This window comes from Syngnathus acus, chromosome 2 (assembly GCF_901709675.1).
Source record: "Syngnathus acus chromosome 2, fSynAcu1.2, whole genome shotgun sequence".
NCBI classification, from domain to species: domain Eukaryota; kingdom Metazoa; phylum Chordata; class Actinopteri; order Syngnathiformes; family Syngnathidae; genus Syngnathus; species Syngnathus acus.
Window position 1 is genome coordinate 12,269,836 of NC_051088.1, and position 18,538 is coordinate 12,288,373.

Here is an 18,538-nt window from a genome sequence, read left to right on the forward strand (position 1 = left end):
CCTTTACCGGGAGTTTAACATATTTTTGCTGTAATTTTAAAGGATTTCTCTGACATCTCAAAAACATCCTTTATTTTAGAAAGGAAGAATAATAGGGGGTTGATGTACTATAATTGAGAATGTCACATCGACCCGTATCATAGTAAATGGACCCGTGTCATTACACCATAGAATGCTGGTAGCATTAACCTCACACGTCTGATTTTATGAGAAATCCCTCCATGGGCCATTGAACAACTCGCCCGGAGAATTATTGATCATCTATAGGGTCCGTCTGTGCAATTTGCCACCTGCCTTCCATATTAGCAGGTTGCTGATGCCATAGTATGATGCAAATTGCAACAGGAGCACGGTGTCATGAAGACCACGGAGAAGACATCAACACACTAATGATGGACAAAGTGGAATATGGCTGCTGTTAAAGGAATGGTTTCATAGCATTCTTCAGTCACAGTTTGTGTCTCCACATGTATTTCCACAGCTTCAGTTTAATAAGGCTCATACGGTGGATGATGAGTTCTAAAGCTAATTGATGATGAGTGAATATGCGTCATAGGGATGCTCTGCCACTTTTAGAGAAAACTGCTGCAGTGGTGGAGTAAGCAAGAAAGCATTTCTGAATATTTAATTGTACAATATGGAAAGTATAAAATCCACATATGTAAATTAGTGTGTGTGAAATATAATGTGTCACCCAGGAGGTTCCAAAGGGACCTCAGTTGCAATTGGAATGTAAGACTTATTTTCTTGGAGAAGGAGACTATTCTTTTTTTCCCTAAAATGTTTCTTTCCTTGTTCTTTTCTGCCTTCATGTGATTTATCTGCATCAAAACATGAAATGCTTTCCAAATTATATTTTAAAATGAATGTCTTATGGCATCTCTGAAATATCATTGCGGTCAGAAAATATAAAAAATGTTGTAGACAGTGAATGATTTCCCACAGGGCATCAATATAGTCAAGTTTTTTTTTTCTTCATAGGGTATTGTATGAAATGGAGGTGTCTAGTGTGGAGCTAATGGTGTATGAATCAATAACCGACCCCGACTTTTAATAGATGTTGGCAATGGCTTGTGCCTGCAGCTGCTGTCTCACCTGTGTAATAAGTTGACCACTAGTCGCAGGTAAAAACATTCAAATGCCGCCTATTGTTGATAAGGGATGGTGCAGTTTAATGGTAGCAAGTGTGTGCTGACTTCTATTTACCGTATTTTCCGCACTATAAGGTGCACCTAAAAACCTCAAATTTTCTCAGTGCGCCTTATAATCAATCAGGTGCGCCTTATATATGGACCAATATTGAGCCACTACAGCAGGCGTGTCCAAAGTCCGGCCCGCAGGCCAAATGTATATATCTTATATATGGACAAAGTTTTAAAATGGGCCATTCATTGAAGGTGCGCCTTATAATCCAGTGCGCTTTATATATGGACAAAGTTTTAAAATGGGCCATTCATTGAAGGTGCGCCTTATAATCCGGTGTGCCTTATAGTGTGGAAAATACGGTACAAGTATTTACTAATTCTGAACACAGCCACCTCTCACTTTATCAGGGTGTGCAGACTTGTGCAACCACATTATATTATCAAAACAACTGACACCAAAGCAACGTGGCACTAACCTAACTCAAATATATTCATCAAATGTTATCAAATGCCAAAATCAATAAGCTACTTTATTAAATTGTTCCTAGCGTAGGTTTGGTTTTCTTATGTTCTTATAAATCGTTATCAATCATTGATGACTAATGAAGTCCACCTCTGATAGTTAATACCGTTCACATGCACACCTACTGTAAGGGCAATTGAGTGTTACTGTAGGTGAATTAACCTGCATGCATGCCTTTAGAATGTGGGAGGAAGCTGGCATACCCTGCGAAAACCCACGCTACCACGGGAAGAACTTGCTGACTGCACACAGAAAGGCCTGAGACAAGATCTGAAAGCCAACGCTCCGATTCTGACAGACGTTACGATCTACATGCTCCACAACATTGTCCTTCATTGGTTATGAGGAAATTGTATTCAGTAATTGGCATTTTTATCAAGTGATGAAAATAATGTATTTTTAGTACTATCTACTGATTAATTCATCATGGCACCACCTTTCAACCTCAGGTTGAAATTACTGACACTGACATTCAAGGTCCCACATTGAAATGTTGGAATGCATTATTATTTTGTGGTCTGGCCGACTATTTTTCATTAGAGGCTATTCATGCAACCAACCAAGTACATTTGCTACATTGCATATTCATTGGTGTTCCATTTAAGCGTCCTTGGCAGGCACTTTATTATTATTATATCTATCCATTTTCTGTACTGCTTGTCCTCATTCGGGTGAACTGAGGTCTATCCGAGCTGACTTTGGGTACTACCTGAACTTTACACTGGACTGGTCATATTTACACTCAGTTACACACCAAGTCGTCAATGAAACATGCATGTTTTTTGGAATGTGGGGAAAACACACTTTATCCAGATTTTGAATTCAAGTACTCTTCACACTCTTGACAGGCTTTCACTGGATTTATTTGCCGTCTGCACATCTCGCTATGGTTTTTCGCTGCCTTGCTTTCATGGCTACAGCTAATATTTTGAGTAGGTTCAACAAAGAACTTGGCCAAGTGGACATCAGGATTAAGTGTGTGGGGGGGGGGGGGATATGGAAAAATATTTGGGCTTTAAATGAAAGAGTTCTAGGTGAGAAGGGTTTCTCACACCTCGCTGAATATGTCGCAATACCTGGAAGCTGTAGCTCCGTAAGCCTTGGGACATGCCGGTTTTTCATTAGCAGCTTTGTGACAGGAATGCATCGGTTGACCATGAGACATGTTTGAAGACCTCAAGTGCTGAAACAAATACCAGCAAACGTATTACAATAAGAGACTCGATCCTCATCTCCGGCTGAGTTTTGCTTATACTAAAAGCAAACCACGGGCTCACTTGGAGTTTTTAAAATGTGAAAACTTGAAGGAGGTCATGATGGCAAACAGCTCTGGAACAGGTAAACACTTGCTCATTATTATAGTGGTGGTACTTGAAAATGTAGAACAAACTGTCTTGATCATTTCCATTGTGGAGGAATACATCTTAAAATCTTGAGCTTGCTGAATTCTGTGAGTGGAATTAAACCGAAGAGCCTTACAGTATTTAGAGTTTTCATGTGGCATGTTATTGTTTGTTGGTTTGTTTACGAGTAAGAAAAGCTGTGTTGGTTGGGCTTGATCAATATCTAATGTTATTTTCCCTAATTTAGCTCATGGGTTTCTTTTCTTGACAGAAGTTGTGGTGTACGAGTAGGCGTTTGTTGTCATATTCTGTCCTTATGGCAAGAAACGTGTGAAGATGCCAAATCCAGACTCAGCAAAATTAAAAACAAATAAAAGCAAAAGACAACCAAATTTGTAAAACTGAGGAACACATTGACCAGGCAAGAAAAGAAATAGAAACAAAGATCATTTTAGTTCTGTTCATGTTCAAATGCAAAGACTCATGTACGCTGCTGTATATAAGAGAGAGTGGTTGAAATGTCAAAGGACCAAAGAAATGCCAAATGGTTCTTTTACTCATTTTGATTTTGATTAAAGGAAACATTTTCACTTCCCTGTCTTCCATGTGCAGTCATCACAAGGCCTCTACATGGGAGCTAATGTCAAAACGTTCTTTTTGTCATCAGAGATGTGCCTGCAGGGACAGCAAAACGAAGGAAGCAACGTTGGCTTGCAAAGAGTTGTAAAATGATTGATGCGTGGGTCAATAGAATTTGCCATGGCACGCAATTAGTCGTATGTGTGAATGAAAACTATCAGAGCAGAGGGACGCCCGCGCGTTCACTGCTCACACATGGCCGACTGTTCCCGTTCCTCACACGTCTCGGTGGCTTTCCACTCGGCAGCTTTCCTCACTCAAGCGACAGCCTGTTGACTTTGCAACAAGGTTACTAATGTGCGTGTCAAATAAGATATGCCAAACATAATTGTAGTGACCTTGTCGTTGCAGTTGTTGTGTTCAGCTTTCGAGGTGTTTCATTATTTTCACAGATGACTTTCTGTTTCACCAACTTTATGACTTGATGTCAGAGTGACGTGTCTAAATATTGTTTCTTATTAAGCAACTTGTTAAAGTTGCACCTAAACCTTATATATACTGTATATATATAAAACAAACAGCAAAACTTGAAATGCATCATTCTCTGTTTAAATGCTTATCCAATTGAGGACAGAATCACAGCGGTTCCAATTATCATGGCAACTGCCTTTCAACTCACACAATGATTTATTCAGTGTTTGGGAGAACAGCTTTAATTAGGCTTTAACAGCTTTAATTGGGCGTTATTGAATCTTGTTTTTTCGTTTCATCATAGACGGGATTTGATTTGAATATGACAAGGTTTGCGGGTCTGAAGCAATATGGTGATGGTCGTTGAGGAGAATCAAATATTAAAATTGTCTGTTAAAAATGTTAAATGGAGACATTTCACAAACATCATGATTATGGACCTCCTGCCCTTTGTATTTGTTTACTAACAAGCAAGGCAAAATGAATCAGTTAAAAGCAGGGGGGTGGAATCTATTTTGTATATCCCAAAGCTATGGAGTACACAGATCCATACATAAAGCTGTTGTGGTCATAAATACTGACGCAGCAACCATTTTGGGCCTGGCCATCGCTAATTATTGGGTCGCAGTGGTTGCTGATGTATTGGATTAGGATCCTGCAGTAGCAGCAGCGCACCAGCAGCCCTAATGAGGACAAGTGCTACAACGTATCAAATAAATGGATAGTTGTGAAAACTGTTGCTGTCTGATGTGAACAAGTCAGACTCACAAAACTACTATGAATTTGTTACAACCATTATCTGGAAAAGATCATCATTGTTGATAATTGTGATTTCTATTATACAATTAAATGTCTAATCCGTGATTAGCTTTTTTTTTTTATACATGTAGCTTGCCACCATCTGTCGTGTGTCTATTTTTTTTATTTTGGTGGGTCTTAGACAAAATACTATGGAACATCTGCAGTCTTCATTTTTTTAGTCAAAGTGTCAACAGACGTTTGAGACCAAATTTACACAACTGAACCTTTTGTTCCTGCCCCCAATTGGCCACCTACCGTGCATCCCCTAAAACATCAGACAGTTTTAGGGAATTCTGCAGAAGCTAATCTTCTGCACACTCCCTAACACACACAAGCTGGGATCATTTCCCCTGCAGAGATAACCAGCAGGCCTCTGCCTTCTCTGTGCCACCATGCCATCTGGCACTCTTACACGTTTTGGTGACTGCACACATGGTTACGCTCATTCAGTGCCCAAAACAATGGAAACAAGTTGTTCAAAAAAACCCAGCGGAAATAGTGTTGATGTCACCACTAAAGAAGGAACTCGTTTGTCCAACCCCTTTTTTCCATGCATTAGAAAGTGATTAATTGTTACCTTTATTACATGATCCATTAGTCTACTAATCTGCTACCTAAAATGATTATAGGACAGTACATCGCCACAGACTGAGCTGGTCTGCCCCTGATATGTCCCGCGTTTATCCAGAGATTCATGAAATGTGCTGCGCTGTTTTATTTATAGCTGCTGAGAGAGGGAGAAAGGGAGTTTGTTGCAACCCCCCCTCCTCTCTCCATACATTTGCATTAGTTTTGATAGAAAAAGCAAAACTTGTTAGTACTGTAAAAGTTTCATTGAACATAAGTGTACAGTTGATTTTTTTTTTTTTAAGATGTTTGAAGATTTTTTGAAAACAATACTGTCATTAAAAATACATTTGTTTTTGGGCTCCGAATATCATTATGATAGCTACTCTATGTCCTACTGACTTCAAAACATTATACACAGTAGTATACATGTTTGAACATCAAATTCTATGCTCTTCTACTTTAAGTGTTTGGTGGCTAGACCAGACGTGTGGGCATTGTTGACCTTTTTAGCTTAATTAGTAGTTTCAGAAGCGTTCAGCACCAAGGCCAGCACACATCCAATGGAAGCTCACACATTTCTGCAAGAAAATCAATGTAACAAAATCTGACAAACCCACAGTGGACATTTTCAACTGCAATCAGATTTGAAGGCAATATTTGTCCATTGGTCTACTTTAATGGTCAAGTACTCGTGCCCCTGAAGGACTTTAATGAAAATAACAAGGTAAAATGACGACTTTGAAATTAATTATCTGGGTTTAAGTCTTGGTTTTTTTTTGTCTTGGGGTAGATTCTGGTCTTGTGGAGTTTGCATGTTCTCGTATCCCTTCTTCCTCCCATTGTCCTGCGAAAAAGAAGACAGAGTAAATTAAATGTCGGTGTGGACGTGAGAGTGAATACTTGACGAGCTGGTAAATTGTAGAAGACGTACACCGTTTTTTTTCTAACGAGTAAATTTGTGAAAGAGCGCAACCGGGGGACGTGTATATGAGAATAAGTCTTACTTGTGAGTTGCACGTGCTTGTGCCTACAGGGTCATGACGTCATGGAAGGCTGTGTATGTGTCAACCCAATGATGCGTTGGTTTCAGAACAACAGGCCGTCGAAAATTCACATTTACATTACTTGGAACAAAATCAGAAAACTGCGCAGTAAATCGCATTTTGGCCTACTTTTTGAAAAGAGCGCTTCAAAATGTCGATCTGGAAAAAGCAAAAAAGGCAAACCTGGTGGTGGTGGTGAGTTGTCTCTCTATAAATTGTTTTCTTAATCCCCTTGAACACTTGCCATTATTATGACTCGATGAATTCAGATGAGCCTTCAATATGCGGAAGTAATTCGCTTCACTGCGTCCAAACGTGCATTAATCGCTTAATTTCGTGAATGAAAATACGGACAATGAGTTGTGATTTAACTGGGAGAATGTTGGCTAGCGTGTTTTCAAAAAGTGACAGCATAATGGATCGCAGTCTGCTCCACACTCCAGAAAGGCTCTGCTGATCCAGATCATTCCACTGTTTCAGGTCAGTCCCGACCTCTCTTTAATTATAGATAACAGTGGGAAGGTAAAACCGTGTTTAGCACTCGCTGGTGACAGAATCCTTAATTGGACAGAGACGATTTAATGGTGGTGGTGTCCCACTTCCAGACAACTTTGAGCAGAGTGCTCTAAATGAATCCTGTCATCATGTTACCCTGATGACGTTCAGAGTTTAGTGTGTGGTGTGTTTGTGTGCAGAATTTTCATTGGAATCATCACTCTGCTTGTGTGACTTTAATTGACTACAGGGGGTGTTTATTTGTGTCTCATAAGATCACATCTGAGAGGCTGTCATCATTTGTTTTGTCTCTTATGCGTAAAGATTGGAGGAATATGCAGGCTACAGTGATGAAACATGGATCAATTTCTGAATATTGTTATTTGGAGACATTAGTTTTATTTAATGTATTTTCATAGCTGCATGCAACAAAAATCCATGTTTAAATATATTTTTAATGAAATGTCTGTTTTGAGTGTGGTATGGCACTCTGGAATGTGTCACCACAATGTTAATTGTTTAAAAAAAAATTTTTATTAGCGTCAGCCTTTGCAAGAGACCTTGTTTATGTTTTTTCACCGATGATGTGTTGTCTGAATTCGATTTGGCATTTGGCTTGTGAACGGGTGCTCAGACTCCTGCTGCTGCTGCTGTCAATGTTGACAACGTGCCAGAGACACACTCTGGTGACATCATGGATGCTACAAGTATCATGTACTGGATTGTGATTTGCAGACTCACAGCTATTAAAAAAACAATTCACTGAAAATCTACACATGCATACAGAATGATCTGGAGAAAATTGAACCGTAGTCCTGTACAAGATGCAGTTGTTGCACTAAATGAAATGCATTGGTAATCGGAAAGCATGATTTTGTCATGTTTTTAAAATGTTCAGTTTAAAAAGATACCATTTGTTTTAATTGTTTTACTTTGTTTTAAACTTACTTTGCTATGGCGTACAAACGGCCCCATGGGAGAAAAGAAATGGGAATTGGGTCGCTTAAACTGTGTAGTCTAAATTTAGACCTTTTGTGTTCTGCAAGGAGGTCATATTTGTGTGTGTGTGATACAAACCCCGCCCGTCAAATAAATAAAATTGGCCAGTTTCTATGGAACTTTGTTAAGTGGATGAGCAAAGACGTCGAAATCTACAAAGTAACTCAAATGGGGCGAAATGAGAAACTGTCATATTGGGTCATTTCAGGCATTGATTGAAACAATCTGACAAATTGATATAATAGAGAGGAAATTGTATGCTGCTTGATCTTTGGTTGACCAATGTGGAGCCTTATTTAATTTCGGTGAAATGACCTTCATATCCTACCTACTTTACGTTCTTGTAAATCCATTCCTTTCCTCGCAACTGTGGTTTTTGTGGTACTCTTTCTCCAGAGTTCTAATACATTTTGACACCATTCAACGGGCTCAGACTAGCGTATCCCACCCTGACCTGTTTCAGTCAACAATTGATGCTTGTGACACGGCGGGTGCTGTGCTGCTTTAACATGGAGAGGAAAATATCAGGAAAGTAGTGGACTTGAATATCATGACTCATTGATTCAGACACCTGCCACTTTCATTTATGATGAATGCAAAAACCCTTTGACTGATAATATATGATTTAATGAATCTGGAAAAAGTACTACTAATGGATATGAAGCCACACAAGAAAAAAAAGAAGGCTGGTGTTTAAAATGTGAAAAGACTTTAAAAGTCTTTAAAAGATCATTCAGAATGGATTATGCTTCAAATAAATATTATGTCCACAAAGCTTTAAAAATCTTTGTGATCCTTAAATTAAGGTTTTATTTCTTTTCAATCGGAGCTAGCCTCTTGACTGTCTTTTTCCCCTGTGGGTCATTCTGTTTCAATCCACACCATTTGCAAATCTCCTCAACTGGGATTATGGCTCCAAAGGGATTTAGGATTTCCACCCACTGCTCACAGGTTGCAGTTGCAGCTACCTGCCTGACACAGCCTCTACTTTCAGAAGACCTCAGCAGTTCTGGCACTCCTGGTTTCACGTCAAGGAAAATAATGTCACAGGAATGGAGATAAATTGCAGATTTGACAACAAACTGCTGCAGCGGATTTTTCTCTTCTTGCGGGTCTTTGCGATGGAGGAATATTAGGGGATGGCAGTGCAATAAGGAGGGTTGCCACGGCAATAACATTACAGGATTATTGACCAACTGTTGATTCCAAACAGTCAGTGAGAGGCAGGCTTCCTGTGGATTGTACATTGAAAATGGAATCCAACCCCCCTACGGATGACAAACGACATGCTGATTGAACAGATCCAATAAAATAGTCCTTTTAGAAGACGGATGATTGAGAGAATAATCAGCTAGTTTGAATCGTTTCGATGAGTGTCCACAAGAAGGGCAACTTCTTGTCCATTGGCCCGATGTCTTCGGCCATGATGTGCTCAGCTGCCGTGGCCACTGTTGACATACCCGGACCTCCAGCTAAAGGAGCCTTCTCCATCAAAGACAAGAAAGTGGCGGAATCTAAATCATCATATGTGGTGGATGAGTTCTTCTGGATAGGCAGCAGAATTGTGGCCTTCTCAAAGTGGAGGCTTGGCTACATGGGTAAGACAAGTATGATTGATGGTTTCAGCACAAACCCTCTGCATTCTGTGCCAGGCTTGGATTTCGTGAACCCGAGCTTCTGTGGTCTCTCTTTAACGGGAAGTGTATTTTGTGCATCAAAATAATTTTATGGCTGATAAACTTGACTTTACATTTAGCTTGCATCTGACCCAACGTCTGGCTTGCAATTTTCTTTGTCTCTAAGATGTCTTGCGGTATTTTCGGTGATGGCAGTAGACACGTTATTGCCTCATTGTCTGACCAAAACTCCATAAATACTCTAAATACACCAGGGAAAGCTTTTAATAATGTTTTTATCATTCTTATACAGCACAGGTGTCAAACTCAAGGCCCGGGGGCCAGATACGGCCCGCCACATCATTTTATGTGGCCCGCGAAGACAAATTGTGCATCAAATTCGTGTGTCATTACTAGAATTGCAAATTGTCTTCACTTTTAAAAATATATATATTTTTTAAAATGTGACCAGTTTTTACTCGTCTGATTTGAAAACGAGTTATTTGTCAGTTTGTTTTGTAGCTTTTACTTCAGATTAGTTGCATGTAACATGCTGTATAATATACAGCATGTTACATGCAACTAATCTGATGGATCGAGAAATAAGTCGTGATCCCCATGTTCTGTGTTTGGCAAACCAACAAGAGTGTAATTCACGGTGTAACCAATCCAGGTCACAAGCTGCCAGCTGGTCTGTTTGTCTGCTGGCGAGATTACTCAAAAGAGGTCAACTATCGCCCAACTTTGTCAATTAAGACTCTTTTTATATCATGCACCGATTTCGATGTTAGTCATGACCCTGGTATTGTCTCTCCTTTATTGTTTTTTTTAATATGTTGTTGAACAGTAAAGTATGTCATTAGGCTTCTGCTTTTTACGTCAGTACCAAACATCGAGATCACCTGCTTGTGCATTGGGTCAGCGCCATATGGCTTGCAGGCAATCCCTCAAGCTTAACCTGGTCCCCTGATCGTGTGGACTAGAGTCACTTAACAAGGTCTACTTGGCCCGAGGCATCCTTCCATCAACAGAGGAAGCCAAACTTCTAACCTGGTTTTAGCCAAAGCTAGCTACGTAGTGTCTGCGTCCTGATTTTAAGTCCTTCTCGTAACCACGACAGCTTGTGGCTTCAAGCAGATCATTCAAATGAGTCCATATAGGTCATGTCTTTATATGGAAACAGTGTATTCTCAAGAAGCTGTCCTGTTAACTAACTCATTCACTACCATTGACGGCTATAGACGTCAAAGATCAATTTTAACTGGGCTGGCAGGGAATTGGTTAATTTACAGTAGATGGGAGTTAAACTTTCTTTGCTTCCTCATCTGTGAATCATTTGGGCTGAGATGTTGGTGGTTTAATCTATCCTGTTGGTTTTGTTTTGAATGCCAGACATCACACAGTGGTAGATGGATTATTTTCGAGATGGATGTTTTGTCTGGCAGCGTGTTCATTTCTGGTTCGTTTCGCTTGGCACCCTGTAATGAATTTGCCCAGGGCGCTGGGTTAGCTTCAGTATTAATTCTCGCAACAGGCTGTGGTTGTAACATGGATATCTGAGGTCGCATCAGTGTCACTCCACCAAACTGTCCCCAATGACAGATGAATAGCCAAACTAGTTTGGGACGAGGGACTTGATTGTTGGATTTGTGTCCAAGATCAAATCTCATCTGCTTTCTATGTTAATATTTTGTTTCCCGATTTTGTGCAGGTGTCCTGAATAAATGTAGGCATAATACTCATGCCATGTGTGTTTTCAGCGGCTGGACTGCCTGTCATTGGGCTGCCTGTCATCTGAATACGACATGTTGACGTTATGCAGAGTTTTTTTTATGTTGCTACAGCTGGCTTGTGCATGTCACTGTAAAGTTTTGCCTCAGGCTTCATTTCATTTCTTTTTAAAGTAAATCCGGTTGCAATTGGAATATCATTTCTTCATGGAAATATTTCATTATGGATGTTTCGGACAATATTTTCCGCTGGGGGGAATGTTATTGTTCTGGGCATTAGCCTTGTAACTGTGGCAGGGAGGTGCAGCAGAGACACAAGTTTACTTGCCCCCATTTGATACTTCTTTCTTGTCTGCGTTATTTAGTCAATGGCATTCCAAGCACGGTTTCTATTGATTAATCCATCTGCAACAAATTCATGATGATTGATCCATTTAAAGACAATCCACTCTTGGTTTAATTTAGTCTAAAACTGCAGCTCAAACATCATTTTCACTCCATTGATGTGAGCTGAGACCTGTAAAAGGTCATCGCAGTTGGCTATCCTTTGTTTGGATTTGTGCCACTTTCTGAGGATGTCAGATTTGCCGCATGCTTGCTGGAATGTGACAGACACTTGACAGTTATTGTGAAGGCCACATGCCTTGCAACCCTCAGGCTTGTAGCTATTCCACTACTGGATACCACACTATTAGCTTCATGTGGGGTTACTTATCATTTCACCTGAAAATAATGTAAGTGTTGATTTCCCCCCCCCAAAAAAATATTTTGACATTGACTTACATGACAATGCAATTCCCTGCATAAAACAAACAAAATGGCTCATGTGCATTGAGTGTTTTTTCCCAATTGTCAGCTTTCCATCTTTTTCAACATTCTGTTTTGTCTGTTTGTTTTTTCCCCCAGTGGAGAAATGTATGAGCTCCATGCAGATGGGTACCCAGATGGTGAAGCTTCGTGGCAGCTCCAAGGGACTGGTGCGCTTCTTCTATCTGGACGAACACAAATCCTGCATCCGCTGGAGGCCATCGCGCAAGAATGAAAAAGCTAAGAGTGAGTGTCGTTTTCCCTTAATTGTAGTCGATTTGTAATCACACCCATATTCATGCCGCAAATTGTGGCGAAAAGTGCTGTATTTAAAGGGGGCTAATATCCATTATTTTGATTTATTTTGTTGATTGTTTTTGAACCGTTGACATTTCATTTAGTGTAGATTAAATAGAAAGGGCATTAACATGAATTTGATTTCAGAGTCAATTTCATAACCCATCTGGGGGGGTATATTTTGACACCACGAATGAGAAATGGCAGTTTACCATATTGCAAGACTTGTATTTGTGAATTCTGTTCTCTCACTCACTCACTCACTCACTCACTCACTCACTCACTCACTCACTCACTCACTCACTCACTCACTCACTCACTCACTCACTCACTCACTCACTCACTCACTCACTCACTCACTCACATTAATTGAGTATGCTAGAGCGGAAGAGGCCTGATGATAAAGTTAGTGTCATGTAATTTTTTTCTGTTCTGCATCGCAGAAGTTGTTTTACTCTGCTGTAGGCTAAAAAAGTTGCACACCAGAAGATATAAATAACACGAGATCAACAGTTCAGACTTTTTTCGATTGTTTATTTGTGACTTGGATGTGGTGTAAGTCAGGCAATTTCTCATTTGTAACAAACAAGAGAACAAACACTGAAACAGATAGACTTAAAATAGACTTACATAGTCTTATAAAATTATAGTGAATACGCCTTCGAGTCTGATTTACTAAGATTTCCTCATTAAGTTTCCATCTTGCACCGGTTGCTGGTGGGCATGTGACAGTGGATCTAAAATGCCAGTCCTTTACAAAGATCCCAAACAGCAGGTGTTAAATTGCGTGTTTACTCACTCTGAACGTTTATATACGCTCTTGGCAACTGGTGTACAAGTGGTGAAGACTGCAGTATTCACTGTAAAAGAGGATTTTGTGCATGAGGTAGCTTTGATGTTCTCCAAAAGTGTGCAGCAGCTGCTTCTCAGATTTGTTCCTCATAGAGGCTCAGTTCCCTTTTCTCTTTCTCACCCTCTCTCAGATTTAATAAGATTAAATTGATTTAATTATTCATCAGATTGAATCTAATAAAGACATTCTACCCACACTGTTTTGCAAAATATTTCTGGTAACTGGTCTGTTGAATGTTTCTTTCTCTTTCTACTTCCTGCACCAGTCTCGATTGATTCCATACGGGAAGTGTGTGAGGGTAAACAGTCTGAGATCTTCCAGCGTTATGCTGAGGGCAGCTTTGACCCCAACTGTTGCTTCACCTTGTACTACGGAGAGCACATGGAGTCACTTGATCTGGTGTCTGGTATCGGTGAGGAAGCGCGGACTTGGATCACAGGCTTGAAGTACCTGATGGCTGGTATCAGTGACGAGGACAGCCTGGCCAAGAGGCAACGTACTCGAGACCAATATCCTTTGAGATATCGATCGTGACTTCTCTTTAATAGCGGCATTCGTGCATAACAATAGACGGTACATTTCTCAATGCAAACTTTCTTTAACTTTGCTTGATATCACGTGGCTCAAACAGACCTTCACAGAGGCTGATAAGAATGGCGATGGGAGTTTAAGCATCAGCGAAGTCCTCCAGCTTCTGCATAAACTCAACGTCAACCTTCCTCGGCAAAAGGTCAAACAGATGTTTAAGGTACGGTAGCAAATGTTATTTTCTGATATGTATGTCTTCAGTTTGTGTCATTATTGAGTTCATAGAAAGAATTTCGCATACAAATTCTGATATATTTTTTTTTTGTAGGGGGTGAGGGTAACGGCTTATTAACAATGTTTTTTTTGTTTTACCAGTACTATCAGTGTCAAATACAAGGCCCTGGGGCCAATTATGACAACAATGCCGCCTGCGACAAAAATGAATTTGACACCCCTGACCTATACCTTATTTTTCCCAAGACTATAATTATGACTGTAAACTGTTCAGTTTTAGCACAATAGCACAACAACAACCTGTTGACTCCTTAAATACATTTTAACACAGCATGGTAAGTTTGCAACTTGAAAGCAAGTTGTCTTAGTAGGGCACCTAAAACCACTGTAGCGTTGTATTAGCTCATGACTCGGTCACTAGCTCTTCTCTTCAAGAGGATTAGCACACGTTAAGCGCTACGTGCTAGCCTTCCTCTCACAAAACTGCGAGCCTTCTTACTGGACTTAGTCCAGGGCTCTGTTGACGGGCATCCATCCATATGGTGCGGTCGTGCTACAGATGGCTTCCAATGTAATGCAAGGTAAACACACAAGAGACCAATCTGTCCCTGTGTGTTTTGATAAAGATTTATGTGTTGACAATCTCAACTCATTTCTTGGCTTAACCTACTTAGAGCGGAAGCACCTGTGGAGTTGATCCCTTTCCCACTTTGAAGACGGTAATGGCCAGTTCCCTTGATAATCTACTCACGGTGCATATTTTATTAGTTTACCTGCACTCTCATTTTGACGTGGAATAAAACAATCCCGGTGTGATTGAAGTGTACTGGAGAGACTAAGATTCATTTCAGCGGATTCTCAAAAATAGGATGTTTGCCCTCAAGGAATTTGTCATTATATGCAGGAAGCCTCCATTTTCAGACGCTCAAAAGTATTTGGATGAATGAGATAAGGGAATTTAAATATTTGTCAAACTTGGATGAACATCTTTTACAGCGATGACTGCCTGATGTGGGAAGCCCGTGGACATCACTAAATTATGAGTTTCCGCTTTGGAGAGTCTAGCAAAGCACAGTACAGTGCATAAATAGTGCACTCAAAATGGGTCACGATTGGTTGCACTTTTCTATTCCTATCATTCTAGCAGAAGTGGTCAGCGGTTTAATAGTCTATTAATCTTCTGTTTGTAATCATTACAAGTGGTTTTGGACCAAGTCAACAACAGTCCAAATGTTTCTTGTGAATTTATTTGCATATATACTGGGTGATCCCAAAAGAACTGCTGTTGTCCATTTATTGTTTTAACTCGAAATTAATCCGATGGCGTATAAAGCCAAACTTCTAAAACTTGTAGATATTGTCCAAATACATCTAGGCCCAATCTGTCCTATCTCAAACCTGTCAACCCGCTCTTCCCGTGTCTGTAAACAAAGCACCTAACAGCCTCAGGTGCTCCCCAGACACTGCCGCAATTGAAAGCTCATTCAGAACTTCAGGTGATAGAACTCACAAGCTTTGGTCTGGTACTTTTCCTTCCATGTGTTAATCGTGCAACTGCACAAGAATCATGTTTTTTTTAATTTTAATATGAATGTATTATTCTCATTGGTGCACCAAATAGTGTCGCGCCACTTGAGCTGAGGTGCTGGGGGCAATACCTTGCTCAAGGGCATCTTGACACTATCCTGCAAGTGGAAAAGCATCTCACCAACAACTAGTTTCCATCTGGTTCATACTTAAATTAACAAAAAACATATGCAGTTAGGTATGTGAAAATGAAAATGTGCCAGTTTGAATAATTTCTATTGTATTTATTAAAATAACGCTCTGCACCAGACTTGCAATGGGCACACAAAATAGGCCTCTGTATGTTTTTTTATATTTCTAAACCAACATGGTTGAATAAATATCAGAATTTGTCCAAATAAATGCATGCCAGCAATACACAGTAAGATTCTTCAAAATTAAATGTCGAGAAAAACTTAGCTTAGCTCGTGTCATAAAAAACACTAAATAATGAGACCGCTGTGTTTTGCTCAAAATGTGTTTCACTTTGCTACAGCCAGACACATTTTAAATTTGGGCTTATTTTTATGACACACACATGAGTGACACTAATTATGATTTTTTTTTTTTTACACATTTTTAAGACACTGCCTTTAGTACACTCAATCCTTAGCCCGTGGCATAGCTGTAATCTAAATGGACCCACAAAAAAAGCAGACTTTACAACTGCCGCTTTGCTAAATGATTTATCACAGCGGACTTGTGCCTGAGCAGTAAAAGCTCTGTTGCAAGAGGCAACTACAGCAATTCTTACTAATGAAATAATCCATATTAGCTGCTCAACTAAAACGCTGAGCAGAAGCCCGCTAACAAGTTAAGTGCCAGCTTCATACATAATGAATTGGAAAGAGCAGGGCTAGATTGATGTTTGGTGTCCAATGAACGTCGTTCACCAACCGAGCCTTTGCTTCCGTTTTTATCTCTGGGAGATATGTTCTCACGAATAAGATTGCTTCTGAAACGTGTTCTGGGACTGGGACTTCAGAGCACTTTTCGGAGCACTCTCTCATAGCAATAGAATCAGGAATCTTCACAGCAGGACAAAGTACTCTGCTGATTTGCTCCTACCTTTTGTGCAGGAGGCCGACACTGATGACAACCAAGGAACGCTGGGATTTGAAGAGTTTTGTTCCTTCTACAAAATGATGTCGACTCGCCGAGACCTGTACCTCCTCATGCTCACCTACAGCAACCACAAAGACCACCTTGATACAGATGACCTGACCAGGTTCTTAGAAATTGAGCAGAAGGTACTCGCACTGTTAAATCACACAAGTGGGAGTGTTTAGTGTGACTTAGGCTGACTTTGTGCATGCTGGCGTCAAAAGATCATGAGTTACAAAGTTTTGAGGTGCTTTGGTGTGGGGAAAATGCAGACATCACGAGGTCCTACATAAGGGAAATTTCATGTGCCCTTGCCACACTGGAGGTGAGGTTGTAAAGTGTTTTCTCTTCTCTAATAATACCCCTGCACTGAAAAAGAAAAAAAGAATGAATTAATGAGCGTGACTGCAAGTTGTTCGTAGAGCAGCCAGACTGTGCTCCTTCTTCCAATTAGCACTCTGCCAGGGTATTTTTAAGAGGCAGTCATTTTTTAAGGAAGGATGCTCTGTCAGCAACTTGTCAGCTTTCCTACGGTTATGAAAAGCTTATTCTCAGATTCTGATCATGAGATGAAATTTGGTCTTGGTGAGTAATTCATGACATTATGTAAAGTGATGAGTATGTATTTATTTGAATACCATAATGCGAAAAAGCCATGTTGGTATATAGTCAAAGCTAGCTAGGTTGCCACTCTGAAGAAAATGTCCTTTACTGGCTTGAAATAAGCCACCTCGCTGCAGGACTTGTCAGATTTATCCTCACAGCTATCCTTTTTTTTCTTCCAAAGACCAACTTGAAAATGAATGTTTAATCATCTTTGTCATCTCAGCTCAGTCACCACGATTGACACGATTTAAAGCAATCCGACTTGAATAGCTTTGAACCAATCCGAGGATAGAAAAATGTTGACATCACCCTGAGCCTTCTAGCAGAACTGATCAGATTGGTTTAGATTGGTTTGATTTGTTTTTGTCATTGGCCAGCAATCCTGAGTTCTGAAGACTGCAAATACATTTTAATAGAAGTTAATATCTGATTGGACACAAAAAAAAAAAAACTACAAGCGATGCACAAACACCTTGGTAAATAAAATATAAAATCATGTAAGTTGTAAATGTAGGTCAGTGCACTTAATAGTGTTTAGGCTCGCTTGCCGTGACTTAATTGTGTTCTATTACACGATAACCTGTCATAGTGAAGACAGTGACTAACCCCGAATTGTCCGACCCGCTTTAAAAGAATCAATATACGAGCCATTTCACGCTCCACAGCAGTAAGCACAGAGAAATTTAGATCATTGGTGGGGGAGACAGTCATGCATTCAACTTGTTCCGCTTACCAATAACTACAATTTTACTTTGCTTTCCAGTAAGGCATCATTTTGGTGCTACAGTGCATACATACATGCAGATGCATTTCTTTTTTTTATATGGATTTCCTTACTTTATAGATGACCAAAGTGAGCAAGGACCATTGTCTGGAAATTGTCAACAAATTTGAGCCGTGTTCAGAGAACCAAAAGCAAGCCGTTTTGGGAATTGATGGTGAGAATACTATTCTTTTGTTCCTATACTTAACATTGTGTATGATTTTGCAGTCAATTTTCAGTGTCTTCTTAATCCAGAAGGATGTATGAGTGAATTGAAAATATTTTTTTTCCAAAGAGATACACTCATAAATCTAATAATCAAAATTTATCCATGTTCATTTATTTTATTTTTTAAAAATAGTTAACAATTTAATCACATACCATTTTAATTTTCAACTTATTTTATATTAGAATAGCCCATAAATCTTAACACATTGATTTGATAGTCAAACATTGTTTTTCTAT

At 39.7% G+C, this 18,538-nt stretch overlaps 1 protein-coding gene across 8 annotated transcripts in view; it reads left to right on the top strand.

Annotated features, from left to right (window-relative positions):
- The window catches only part of plch2a (phospholipase C, eta 2a), an 81,018-nt gene that overhangs the window by 46,779 nt on the left and 15,701 nt on the right, over positions 1-18,538 (top strand). For 5 of the 8 annotated variants that reach the window (XM_037265881.1, XM_037265862.1, XM_037265872.1 and 2 more), the window contains 5 exons: positions 12,222-12,368; positions 13,538-13,781; positions 13,891-14,020; positions 16,680-16,850; positions 18,155-18,248. In XM_037265881.1, the coding sequence (XP_037121776.1) occupies positions 12,222-12,368; positions 13,538-13,781; positions 13,891-14,020; positions 16,680-16,850; positions 18,155-18,248 (786 nt within the window). Of the gene's footprint in view, positions 1-8,961; positions 9,568-12,221; positions 12,369-13,537; positions 13,782-13,890; positions 14,021-16,679; positions 16,851-18,154; positions 18,249-18,538 lie in introns of those variants that run through there. The other 3 variants (XM_037265910.1, XM_037265908.1, XM_037265853.1) reach the window with 2 other exon arrangements.